Source organism: Gossypium arboreum, chromosome 8 (genome assembly GCF_025698485.1).
Source record: "Gossypium arboreum isolate Shixiya-1 chromosome 8, ASM2569848v2, whole genome shotgun sequence".
Lineage (NCBI taxonomy): Eukaryota > Viridiplantae > Streptophyta > Magnoliopsida > Malvales > Malvaceae > Gossypium > Gossypium arboreum.
The window spans coordinates 141,012,466-141,025,034 of record NC_069077.1 but is presented as its reverse complement, the minus strand read 5'-3'; the positions used below and the strand labels follow the sequence as shown (position 1 = coordinate 141,025,034).

Genomic DNA, 12,569 nt, shown 5'->3' with positions numbered 1-12,569 from the left:
TATTGAAGCCCAAATTGATTTATATACTGTTTCACTTTTTATATTAAATTTTGATAAAATATACTACTAGTCACCAAATTATTAGCGTGTTTCTATTTTGGTCATTAAGCTATAAAAATTTTCAATTTCGGGCTTTTTTATCCCAATAATACAATATAATAATAACTCAAATTGTATGTCCATGAGATTATTTACCAAGATAGTACGTTTGCTACAGTGTTCTGTTAGTACCACTTGACAAATTTCTCATTTTGATTGAAAAGCTTTAATGGTACTATGACGGCACCAAGCTTTAAATAAGGTAAATTGTTTCATAAACCTTTCTTATTTATTATTTTCTTTTATTCCCCTTCAACACAAAAAATTGAGAGGCCTCTTACTAATTAGTCCAAAAAAAATTTTCTACCAAAAATTATTTTTTTTTGTAAAAATGTTTATTCCAATTGGAAATCAATTTTATTTATTTTTCAAAAAATAATTTTTTTTGTTCAAATTATTTTTCATACCCTTAAAAGCTTTTTAATCAAAATGGAAAATTTACATATCAGGTCCTTGAATATTTAAGCCATCACATTTCAGTCTGGTGTTGCCAATTTGTCAAGCTGCACCTGCATAACATTATAGCAAACGTACCATTGTGATAAATAATCTCATGGGCATACCATTTGAGTTATTTCTTTAACCCCAAAAATAAAAAGAAGAAGAAGAAAAAGAAGAACCCCAAAAATGAAAAGAAGAAGAAGAAAAAGAAGAAGGTTCTTTGGTACAAAACAAGAAATGGTTATGGCCATGAGAAGTTGATATATGTTATTGATGTCCATGTTGCCCATTGTTTAGCTTCCTTATATGTTGCCTACTGTCCATTGGTTGTTGTTGTATAATGACGAATTGGTGAAGTTGTCTGGCATCAAGTGTTGGTTAGAGCTTCCATTCTACCTTAGTACATCTAAGTATGATGATGTTCTGTCATTTTTTCGTCATTTCTAAGAAGCCTACAAGAAGGAATATTGGAAGAAGAAGGTTAAACCTACTTCAAAATGAATTCCTTCCTTTTTTTCCACAAGACTACGGGGGAGAATATCTAAGTACGATATGTTCTGTCATTTTTTATCATTTCTAAGAAGCCTACAAGACGCAATATTGGAAGAAGAAGAAGAAGGTTAAACCCACTTCAAAATGAATTCCTTCCTTTTTTTTTTCCACAAGACTACGGGGGAGAATATCTAAGTACGATGTTCTGTCATTTTTTGTCATTTCTAAGAAGCCTACAAGAGGTAATATTGGAAGAAGAAGAAGGAGGAGGAGGAGGAGGAGGAGGAGGAGAGTTAAATTCATTAAATTATTTAAAATTAGGATCAAATTGATATAATGTGTAAGTATTGAAGATTAAATGTGTTATTATACCCGCTAGAAAAAGGTCACGACATCCATTTAACGTAGAGGGACCAAAAGAGAAATGATCTAAAATATTAGCGATTAAATTGAAAATTTTTATAGTTTAGTGGTAAAAACAGAAACAAACTAATAATTTGGTGACTAATTGTATAGTTTAATCCTTAAAAGTTTTGGCTTAACTATGAAATTGATCCTAAAATTATATCCGTTTTTCAACTTAGGTACCTAAAATATTTTTCTTGTCAAAAGTAACACTTAAACCATTAATTTCGTTTCATTTTTTTTCCCAAAACACGATAACAACCGATAATTTTTGGTCAAAAGTGATACTTTTTTTTTGTAAAGAAAACAAACAAACGTAATAATCTAATTACAATATGACTCTTTGGGCAATGCTGCCTCTAGTTTGATCAGTAAAAGAAAGTGCAAGCACCTCTTTTGGGATATGCGCAAATAACTTCATCTCAAAACTTGTATCAAAGGTCATTTTGGCTAGGTAGTTGACAACTTTATTAAAGTATCTAGGAGAGTATTGTATGGTCTAAGATCCAATGTTTTTCAAAAGAAAATGAATACGTCTAACAAGTGCAGAATTCAAACTAGTCAAATTAGGATTGTAAGTGGCATTGAATCTTCAAGCCCCCATAATGCATGTCTTGAATGATGGTCAGTCCATCAAGAGTATCCCACAACTTAACATCAAAGACTTGAGTAGTTGCCCAAGTGTCTATTATATATTATAATCCACTCCTCATTTTTGTTTCTTATGACCCCTGCTGCAGCAGTATTGACCTGAACCGCTCCAACCATGCAAAAACTAATGTTTAACATTTTTTTGGAGCCGAAATAATTGAATGAATAATAATAATAATTAATTGTTTTAGTTTGATACTTCGATAGATTCTATGTTCGAAAAACATCTCTCAAACAACACTAAACTCTTAATTAAAATTAACTAAATTCATTTATAATATAAGCTAATAACAAGGAAGGGGTTGTTTGTATCTACACCAAAAAGGGCCTCTTATTTCGCCATTTTCCATTTCAGTCAAACAAAGCTGAAAACAAGCTCTAACCCACACTTTACTCTCTTCTTCCTTTCATCTAACCCCCCATTTTTCTTTCTCATTTTTCAGAAGAAATGGCAAATGAAAAGAAAACCCAAACTGGGGTTTGGCCAAAAATCAAACCTTTTGTTAATGGTGGTACCTCTGGTATGTTAGCCACATGTGTCATTCAACCCATTGATATGATCAAGGTTAGATCACACCCCTTTTTGTTTTTAAGATCTGGGTTTTGCTTGGATTTCAATTTTGTTTAATGGTGATTTGTGAGTTTTGGTTTTTGGTTTGGTGTAGGTGAGGATTCAATTGGGTCAGGGATCAGCTGCTACTGTCACCAAAACCATGCTTAGAAATGAGGGTATTGGTGCCTTTTACAAGGTTCTTTTTTTTCTTGATTTCAAAATTTGTTTTTGTTTTTCTAAATCATTTGTTTGTATGATTGATCTAATGTTGAGATCTGTTTTAGAAGCTGCATCTTTTTAATAAGGATGTTCAAAGTTCATTGATTTTTTTGAACATTTTTGTGTAATTGTATTATATGGCATTGTTTTATTGGTTTGGTTTGTCAAAAATATTGGAATTTAGTACTGTTTCATTGGATATAATATTAGAATTTGCTGATCAGTGGTTTAGACATAGAGTTTTTGTTGGTAAAACTACCACGGAGACCCTTGTTTATAAGTTAGATCCAAGAGCAACCTGATCATTTGTTTAAAAATTTCATCCATTTATTCGGTTAAAAACTGATCCCTATACATCAGCATGAAGTACATGTGATATAGGGACTAATCTGCTCATTTTTTGAGTAGAGAGGGTAAAATGCAATTTAACTTCTAATACAGGGACTTCCATGGTACTTTTACCAGTTTTTTGTTAGATTTTCTCAGTTGAACTAAGAAGATATTCGTTATGTTACTTAGACTTGGGTGTTAACGTTGAGTATCGGTGTATATGTACATTTTTTTTATGTTTTCCCATGTATTTGGAGAACCCTTCGAGTGTTATATTATTATACTGATGTCCTAATATACGTATATCTAACTCAGACCAACAAAGGATATTTCTGTTGCACGACGAGCCTGTCTCACCTGTATTATTTTTGTGCAGGGGCTATCAGCTGGATTGCTCCGGCAAGCTACATACACTACTGCCCGACTCGGATCATTCAAGTGAGTCTTTATGCATAGGATAGAATTTTTGTTGTTGTTGTCGTCGTTGCTCTGAGGCTTCAATTTGCTTGTGACATTAAACTCGGATTATTTACGTCGATTCCAATTTAGCTTTTGATTGCATTTCGATTGTTTTTTTTCAGAATGTTGACAACCAAAGCAATCGAAGCCAATGATGGGAAACCCCTACCTCTATATCAGAAAGCATTATGTGGTCTTACTGCCGGTGCTATTGGAGCCTGTTTCGGCAGCCCGGCCGATTTAGCACTTATCCGTATGCAAGCTGATGCTACTCTGCCTGCTGCTCAGCGCCGGAACTATTCAAACGCATTCCATGCACTCTATCGTATCGTTGGGGATGAAGGGGTTCTCGCACTTTGGAAAGGTGCTGGTCCGACCGTAGTCCGAGCCATGGCATTGAACATGGGAATGCTTGCCTCTTATGATCAAAGTGTAGAGTTTTTCAAGGATTCCCTTGGCTTAGGTGAAGCTGCAACAGTCATAGGTAGTCTCTAAACACTTTCTCGGTTTTGTTATCGGTGAATGAGGATGTAACCTTCGATGATTCTTTCTTTTTCTCTGTCTTAGGTGCAAGTGCGGTTTCAGGTTTCTTTGCTTCAGCTTGTAGTTTACCATTTGATTATGTGAAAACACAAATCCAGAAAATGCAACCCGATGCCGAGGGGAAATATCCATACAACGGTTCTCTAGACTGCGCTATGAAAACCCTCAAGTCCGGCGGACCGTTGAAATTTTACACCGGATTTCCTGTATATTGTGTTAGAATTGCTCCTCACGTCATGGTACATATGTTATATACTTGTTTCCAAAAGCTGCGGTTCGGAATTATCCCCGATGACACTAAATCCGGAATGTTTTCTCTTTATGCAGATGACTTGGATTTTCCTCAACCAGATTCAGAAAGCACAGAAAAATATGGGGTTGTAGATATCTCAACAATGGGGGACCAATGCATCAAATAAAAGTTGGATTCTTTTCGGGTTTTGGCAATTTCATACACCCTCAAAAGTGAAAATCAATTTTTTTCTAAAACAAAATTTGAAGTAGGATCTTCAAAGTTTCTTCTTTTATTTTCTTCAAAGTTCATTTTTTTTTTTTAGTGAAATAAATGAAGCTGGCATTTGGGATAATTCTTTTTTCATTTCATAATCAAATTCAATGATTTAAACAAATATTAAGTTGTTGGGTTAAATTTTATAGTTAATTTTAATTAATATATATATATATATATATATATATATATACACAAATTACTTAAACATAATCTTAGTCTCTCTCCAACCCTTCAATAAGAAGATAAATGCATTTCAGCAAGTTTCGAACCCACATCATTCTACATAGGCAACATCGAACTAGGATTCAATCAGAAAAAAAAAAAAAGTTTTTAGACATTGGGTAATTTTTTTCATTTTACGAATATGTTTTAAGTGGCTACGTGATAATAAATATAAAATTTTACTTTTGGCCTTGAAGTTTTACAAAATTTTAATCTAGTAAGGTAAAATAAACTTAAAATGATAAAGATATAAGTTATTAAAATTTTTCATTTATATTTTAATTTTCGTAAAAATATACAATTTAATTCCATCCCAGAAAGAAATTTTGACTTTACCTTGTAAGAAGACATCATATTCTTAGCTTGCAAAAAGTTTTCTTTATTGATTTCTCAATCTGTTTATTCTATACAATTTTTTACAAACTCAGTTTTCTTTTTCTAAGTTTGTAATTTTTTTTTTCACATTGTTATACCTTTGTATATGGTACAACATGTGGCATGACATAAGACAACTTCAGACGACTTTTCGTTGGAAGCAGTTTGCGTACAACTCTACGTTAAGGATTGTCTGTGGCAACCATTCACATAAGACAATCCGTAGATAATCTCCTATGCATTCTGTCTAAACTAGCTTAGAAATACCATTATGCACCTTGCGCGGAGACCACTTGCAGCCCACCTTTAATGAGGACCACTGAGGTATAACAACTTCGTTCTACTTTAAAGAAAAAAATGTTATAGTACATTATATGACAACAATTAATCTATAACTGTCCTGTCACTTGATCGACTACACAATTATGCAAACCCTTTGTACTGTCGATTACATGGCCTTATAAGACAATAATAACCCCTTTATATAGGTGTATGGAAAAGCAAGGATCAACTTCTTTTTCCCTCTAAAAACCCTAGATAACAATCTTAGCTCCGACTCTCCACCTATAATATTATTTATATATTTTTTCTCACATGTAACATATTTTTATATTATTTTAAATTTTTTTTTTTTACAAAATTAAGTCAAGTCCACAAGAACAGGAGAATACATCTACCTTATATTGAAACATTCAAACTAAACCCCAATTTTTATTAAAAAAATAATTTACAATATTTTAGTTTTTTTAATATCTATAATAAAATTAACCCCAAAGTAAATTATATTGGTTTGAACCGGTTCAACCCCTTGTTCTTTTTAAATTTTTTTATAAAAATTACTGCATTTTCACACTAATTTGGAATTATAATATATATATTATTATAAAAATAAAAACCCAATTTAAATTTTTTTAATTTATAAATTAAAAACTGAACTAACCCACATATATTTAATTATTATTAAACGGAAATCAAATCGATCCATTCTATATATGAAAATTAAACCGAACCAAATACTAAAGTTCGAGTCTTTTTTAAATAAATTTTAGACAAATAGAGGTTTTAATTTTTTTTAGTGTTATAATTAAAAATAGAAAATATAGTGAACGAAAAAAAAAAAGCGAAATTTGAGGTGCTTAAAATGGAAATTGAGGAAATTGATTATATAAATAGCCATAGCCATGAACTTAAGGAAATTCCTATAGATCCCCCTCAAAATAAAAACCCAATTATTCATCCAAAATTTTTTTTATAAAAAATAAAAAGGAAAACAAAAATACAACTGGGAACAAGCAATGGCTGTATTGATGTTAACCTTGTTCTTATGTCTCATGACCGGTTCGGTTTTTGTGGTCGAAGGTGGTGATCTGACTATATTTTTCACTTGGAATGTCACTTACGGTGTCATTTCTCCTTTGGGTGTTCCTCAACAAGGTATTCTTATAAACGGCGAATTCTCTGGACCTAATATCAACTCAACCACCAATAACAATGTTGTCGTCAATGTCTTCAACAACCTCGACGAACCCTTCCTCATCACTTGGTAAACAAAAAAAAAAAAAAACCCAAAATTGAATTATAAAAATAGGTTCAAAAATTAGAAGTGTTCATGGCCGAGTGAAGCTAAGTTTAAGCTTAAAAATGATATTAATACACTTTATACTTACCTAATTCGGTCTGAAATATGGGTTTAAAAATTTATTCAAACCTACCCATATTTGTAATTAGCTAACCCAAACTTATTTTAAGCTCACTCATATTTTTTTTAAAAAAATCATATTTATATTATTTTAATTTAATAATTATTTATTTATTACAATTATATTTTTAATTATTTTTAATGTTTAAGTAGTATTGTATATTACTATAGATTTAATTTTTATATGTTATAAATTATATAATATACAACATTACAAACTTTAGAAAAAACTGATTGGGTTGGGCCAGACTCATAAAGATAAAGCCAAAAAAAATTTTTAAAAGGAACCGAGATTAAGATGTACATATTTTTTTTATTAGAACTAAAACGCCATTTTACCCTTGTATTGGTTAGTTTTCAAAATGACTAAATTAAAATTCTAGTATTTTTGGGGCACTAAAATATAATTTTATCATTTATTAACTTAAGATTTTATAAATTTTGAGGGACTAAAGCTGAAAATTTCCATTCTAGAGTCTACCCCCTCTCTTCACCCTTGCGGGCTCGGACTTGAATATCCCTTATGGACAGCAGGACTATTTTTTGCCCAATCTCATTTTTTTAGTATAATATTTTTGTTTAAATCTATCAAATTTCTGAAAGGATTAAAAGTGCAATTTTATTATTTTTGTTGCAGGAATGGGATACAACAAAGGAAAAATTCATGGCAAGATGGAACAGCAGGGACTACTTGTCCAATTCTCCCAGGAAAAAATTACACGTACGTATCATTTCCAAGTAAAAGATCAAATAGGTTCATACATGAATTATCCAGTAACCACCATGCATAAAGCTTCCGGTGGTTCCGGCGGCCTTCGTGTAAACAGTCATTTACTTATTCCGGTACCATCCCCTGATCCGGCCGACGACTATACACTCCTCGTCGGCGATTTTTTCAATAAAGGTCATAAAAGCTTAAAAAAGATATTGGATAGTGGTCTTAACCTTGGTAGATGTGATGGTGTTCATCTTAATGGTAAAGTAGCTAAAGGTGATGGTAAAGATGAACCCCTTTTCACCATGGAAGCCGGCAAAACATATAAATACAGAATCTGTAATGTCGGACTTAAGACAGCAATTAATGTTAGGTTCGAAAATCATCAAATGAAGCTTGTTGAAATGGAAGGTTCACATACAATGCAAAATGAATATAAATCACTTGATGTTCATGTTGGTCAATGTTTTGCTGTTCCTGTTAAAGCCGACCAAGATCCTGAATATTACTATGTTGTTGCTTCAACTAGGTTTACACGCCGGCAGGTCACTGCCACAGGAATAATACGGTATAAAAACGGGAAAGGACCAGCTTCGTCGGAGTTACCACCACCGCCGGTTGGTTGGGCTTGGTCACTTAATCAGTTTCGTACTTTCCGATGGAACTTAACAGCTAGAGCTGCTATACCTAATCCACAAGGTTCATATAAATACGGTGCTATTAATATTACACGTACTATTAAATTGGCTAATACCGCCGGTGAAGTTGACGGTAAATTCCGATATGCTCTTAATGGTGTATTACATGATAATGAGTTTAAAACACCATTGAAATTGGCTGAATATTTCAATATTGCTAAGAAAGAATTCGAGGACGATACAATCCCCGATAATCCTCCAGAGAAAACCGAGACGATCCAAGTAAAACCCATTGTTCCTAACATAACGCATCGGCACTTCGTCGAGATCATCTTCGAAAATCAAGAAACCACTATCCAATCGTACCATTTATCCGGCTACTCCTTCTTGGCCGTCGCGTAAGTTATAAACTGACAAGGTGTTCGATGAAATCCTTTTTTTTTTTTTTTAATGTTGCTTTGTTAATTTGGGTGCTTTCTGTAGCATCGAGACCGGAACATGGAGTCCGGAGAAAAGGAAGAATTACAACTTACTCGACGCAGTTAGCCGACACACGATTCAAGTGTTTCCTAAATCGTGGGCGGCAATTCTCTTGACGTTCGACAACTGTGGGATGTAAAATATTTAATTTAATTTAAATATTTTTTTCCCCAAGCATATGGTAAAATTGAGCTTTAGGACACTGAGGATCTAAAATTAATCAATTTAAAAAAATAAAAAAATAAAAAACCAAAGTAGTGAAGAATTTGAGGGATGAAATTTATACGTTTGGATCATTTGAAATGAAAATAAAATTACTTTTCTTTTACTATTTTTGTTCTATACTTTTAAAAATTTAAAATTTAGTCCATTTACTTTTATTTTTAAGAATTTAGTTTCTCTATTTTTCAAATTTTAAATTTTAAGTATAATTATTTAAATTACAATGTTATTTTTTAATTACATGGTTACCACGCGAGTATTTTTTTTTAAATATCACACTAATAAATTTAACAAAAAAATTAATACCATTTAAAAATTGGACCTAAATTTTAAAATCGAAAAGTGGATAGACTAAATTCTTATAAATAAAAGTAAATGACATACTTTAACCTTTCATTTATTATATTTACTTTATATCCAAAATTTATATTATATTATATATGTGGGGCAATGGAATTTTAAATTTCACAAGCACGGTGAAGAGATTGACCAGTGTATTATAAGAATACAGATAATATTAAAATAAAAATATTTTAAAAAATAAACTCATGACAATTTTTTATAATTGTTTGTGGAATAAAAAAAGTCCGTTGGAAAAAACTTCATAAACTCAGATTTTGAAAATTTTGACTTACTTTTATTTGGATTAATTTTGGGTTAAAGTCATTTTTTCTGTTTGTATCAATTACGGGTTTGAGTTATTTTGGATTCGTATGATTCGAGTTTAAGGTTAAAGTTTTTTTTAGTCGAATCATTATAACTTCAATTCATCTTGAGTTCAAATTGGTCATGTTTGAATCAAATTAAAGTCTAAATGAATTTTTTCGAGTTATTAATTATTTTTACGATCAAATCGAGTTGATAAAAATTTAATATAACATTGATGGAGTCAAGATCATAGTTGTAATCTCTCTAATTTTACATCAATATGAATTTCTTTTTATGAAAAATAAATATTCTGTAATATTTAATATGTAAATTACCATAACAAGTGGAATCAATTAGGTAAATTTATTAAATTAATTATATATCCGAATAACAATAAAATAAAATTTCAACATAGTAAAAGGACCAAAACCGGAATTATACCGTAAACATTTTCAAAGTCTATATATGAATACACACTTGTGACAAAAAAAAAAACAACAAACATATGATGAACTGATAATGACATAAATTGTAATAAAAGAACAATACAAGAATACATCAACCAATTACATTTTCTAACATAATCAAAGCAATATGAATCAATTAAACAACCTGTTCAACATGTATTAATTCCATCTTTGCAATCTTTAGTCAGATTATAAAAGGTTTCAACCCTAGTTTTCGCTCGATAAAGTACCTCGGTATCCACAACAGCTCTCATGTAACCATCGAACTCGACCGGTTTCCCGCCGTTAAGCAACGTCGTCTCGTTGTGCCACTCGCTCGCCTCGTTCCACAATTCCTTATAATCATCAAGCAAATGAACCTTGTAATGTGACCTCAAGTTATCGAAGTAATTGTAGAACGGCTCGTTTGTTGCAACATAAAGGTTCCTCCACTGTTGAACCAGTTGTTGAAGCTTGGTTAAGATTGCGTTAGGGGAGGTATCGGAATCCAGATTCGGCCAAAGTTGTTTGTTTTGTGCTTTTTCACCACGGATGACGTGAATAGCGTCGAAATCCCAATCCATACGTCCGCTTATCTCGGTTACGATGTTCATCAATCGTTTCGATTTCCATATTGTATGCCACGGTCTGTGAATGTACTTAGCAGCTTGCCCTTCACATACTCTATACCAATAATTATCAGGCTCTGGTCCATCAAATTGTCTCCATATGATTGTGCTTTTATCCTTTTTGAGTTGCATTGGTGTAGTTTTATAGCTCTTTATCTTCTTCAATGGTACTTTTCTTTTATGACCTTTATCCCATTTCTTCCAATCTCGTAAAAACTCAGTTTCTTCCACAACGGACGCCGTTTCTTTAAGATGCTCGAAGTCGAAATAAAACCGGAAATCTTTGCCTTCTTCGTCTTTGTGACTCGAACTATGAGTTGCAGATAAACACATGTTTAAATCCATCACAAATGTTCTATTCAAATACACAGCTTCCCCTAAACCACATAAGAAACTCCATAAGTAATGGTTCATTCCCTTACAATAATCTCCTCCTCTTGCATAATACAAATACTTCCCTTTCCTAAAGTTCGTTTCCGGTAAAGTCGGGATTGTATTGTTTATCTCTTCATCACGTATCGGTCGAGTGAACTTTGGGTTAGGCCGAATCCAAGGTCGTCGAGCGTTGATTCCCGAATGCCAACGGCCTGTATGGATCACTCTGTAAGTACAATTCACTCCGATCCCGAACTCGAACCTTCTAAAATCTCTGTACTTTCTCCAAGATCTTTCCTTTTTATTCCGAAACCTCCAAGCAACATCACATTCATCCGGTTTCGAGCCGTTGACCGGTGTTTGATACTCCAAAATCACAATGGACTTGAAAGTTTTTGAATTGAATTTCTTGATTGCGCGTAAAACCTGTGGATCTGAACAATTCACGTGTTTTAACTCCTCACAATCGGATTTCGGGGATTTTGCTTCGGTTTCAACAATGGGAGTGGGTGCCAAAGCAAGGGACGTTGCCGGAGCTGGAGCCGGACCGGTTCTGACCAGCGAATCGTTGGTTTTAGTAACAGGATTGGGTGCTAAAGCAGGGGACATTACCGGAGCTAGTGAAGATTTGCTTTCTTTACCGGATTTAACAACCGAATCATTGGTTTTAGTAACCGGATTGGGTGCTACAACAGGGGACATAGCTGGAGCCAGCGAAGAAACCGAATCCTCACTGGTTTTTACAACAGAATCATTGGTTGCTAAAACAGGGGACATTGCCGGAACCGGCGAAGAAACCGAATCCTCACCGGTTTTTACAACGGAATCATTGGTTGCTAATGCAGGGGGAATTGCCGGAGCCGGCGAAGAAACCAAATCCTCACCGGTTTTAACAATGGAATCATCGGTTTCAGTAATGGGATTAGGTGCTAAAGCAGGGGGAATAGCCGGAACCGGCGAAGAAACCAAATCTTCACCGGTTTTAACAATGGAATCATCGATTTTAAAAGTGGCATTTTCAGTTTGAGTGAAGAGCTTGGTTAAAGAAGGAGCTGATTCCAGCCATGGATCTGGTGGTTGATAAGTGATAGCAATGGCTGTAAATATAAGAACCGACAACACAAAAACAGAGAAACAGAGATTACTAATCAATTTGATCAGATTTTGACCGATTGGCTCAGTGTTTAACTCTGATTCTTTTGTGGGTTTCCTCATTTTTCAAAACCCAATTTCAAAAACTAATCAGATCTCAAAATAAGTCAACCAAACAAACAGAATTTGATCACTAAATAATGGGGTTTTGCTTGTTTTTGAAAACCCAGTAGTAGAAACTAAATAGATCTTGATGACTGTAAATGAATTAGAGAAAGAAAAAAAAGAAGCTTACATGTGAATGTTGAATGGGGTTTAACTTTGC

At 33.1% G+C, this 12,569-nt stretch overlaps 2 protein-coding genes and 1 pseudogene across 2 annotated transcripts; 2 read left to right on the top strand and 1 right to left on the bottom strand.

The window, feature by feature from the left end:
- Positions 1-2,373: 2,373 nt before the first annotated feature.
- LOC108468971 (mitochondrial dicarboxylate/tricarboxylate transporter DTC-like) lies at positions 2,374-4,821 on the top strand. Its single transcript, XM_017769842.2, has 6 exons — positions 2,374-2,653; positions 2,754-2,837; positions 3,567-3,628; positions 3,772-4,133; positions 4,217-4,431; positions 4,520-4,821. Exons 1-6 carry the CDS (start codon positions 2,537-2,539, stop codon positions 4,574-4,576), a joined length of 897 nt encoding a protein of 298 aa, XP_017625331.1. The 5' UTR covers positions 2,374-2,536; the 3' UTR covers positions 4,577-4,821.
- A 1,774-nt stretch (positions 4,822-6,595) lies between these two features.
- On the top strand, positions 6,596-8,971 carry LOC108468591 (L-ascorbate oxidase homolog; annotated as a pseudogene).
- A 1,166-nt stretch (positions 8,972-10,137) lies between these two features.
- LOC108470133 (uncharacterized) lies at positions 10,138-12,543 on the bottom strand. The gene is made up of 2 exons (XM_053018133.1): positions 12,019-12,543; positions 10,138-11,628 (listed from the first exon to the last, which is right to left on the bottom strand). The coding sequence occupies exons 1-2, from the start codon at positions 12,365-12,367 to the stop codon at positions 10,319-10,321; spliced, it is 1,659 nt and encodes a 552-aa protein (XP_052874093.1). The 5' UTR covers positions 12,368-12,543; the 3' UTR covers positions 10,138-10,318.
- Between the last annotated feature and the right edge of the window lie 26 nt (positions 12,544-12,569).

What these genes read in the sequence shown, in the direction of transcription:
- LOC108468971 (XM_017769842.2), top strand. Translation starts at nt 2,537, where the DNA reads ATGGCAAATGAAAAGAAAACCCAAACTGGGGTTTGGCCAAAAATCAAA. An exon ending in GCCCGACTCGGATCATTCAA is followed by an intron (nt 3,629 to 3,771) that starts GTGAGTCTTTAT and finishes GTTTTTTTTCAG; the next exon opens with AATGTTGACAACCAAAGCAA. An exon ending in GAATTGCTCCTCACGTCATG is followed by an intron (nt 4,432 to 4,519) that starts GTACATATGTTA and finishes CTCTTTATGCAG; the next exon opens with ATGACTTGGATTTTCCTCAA.
- LOC108470133 (XM_053018133.1), bottom strand. Translation starts at nt 12,367, where the DNA reads ATGAGGAAACCCACAAAAGAATCAGAGTTAAACACTGAGCCAATCGGT. An exon ending in CGGTGAGGATTTGGTTTCTT is followed by an intron (nt 11,629 to 12,018) that starts CGCCGGCTCCGG and finishes AAGCAAAATCCC; the next exon opens with CGAAATCCGATTGTGAGGAG.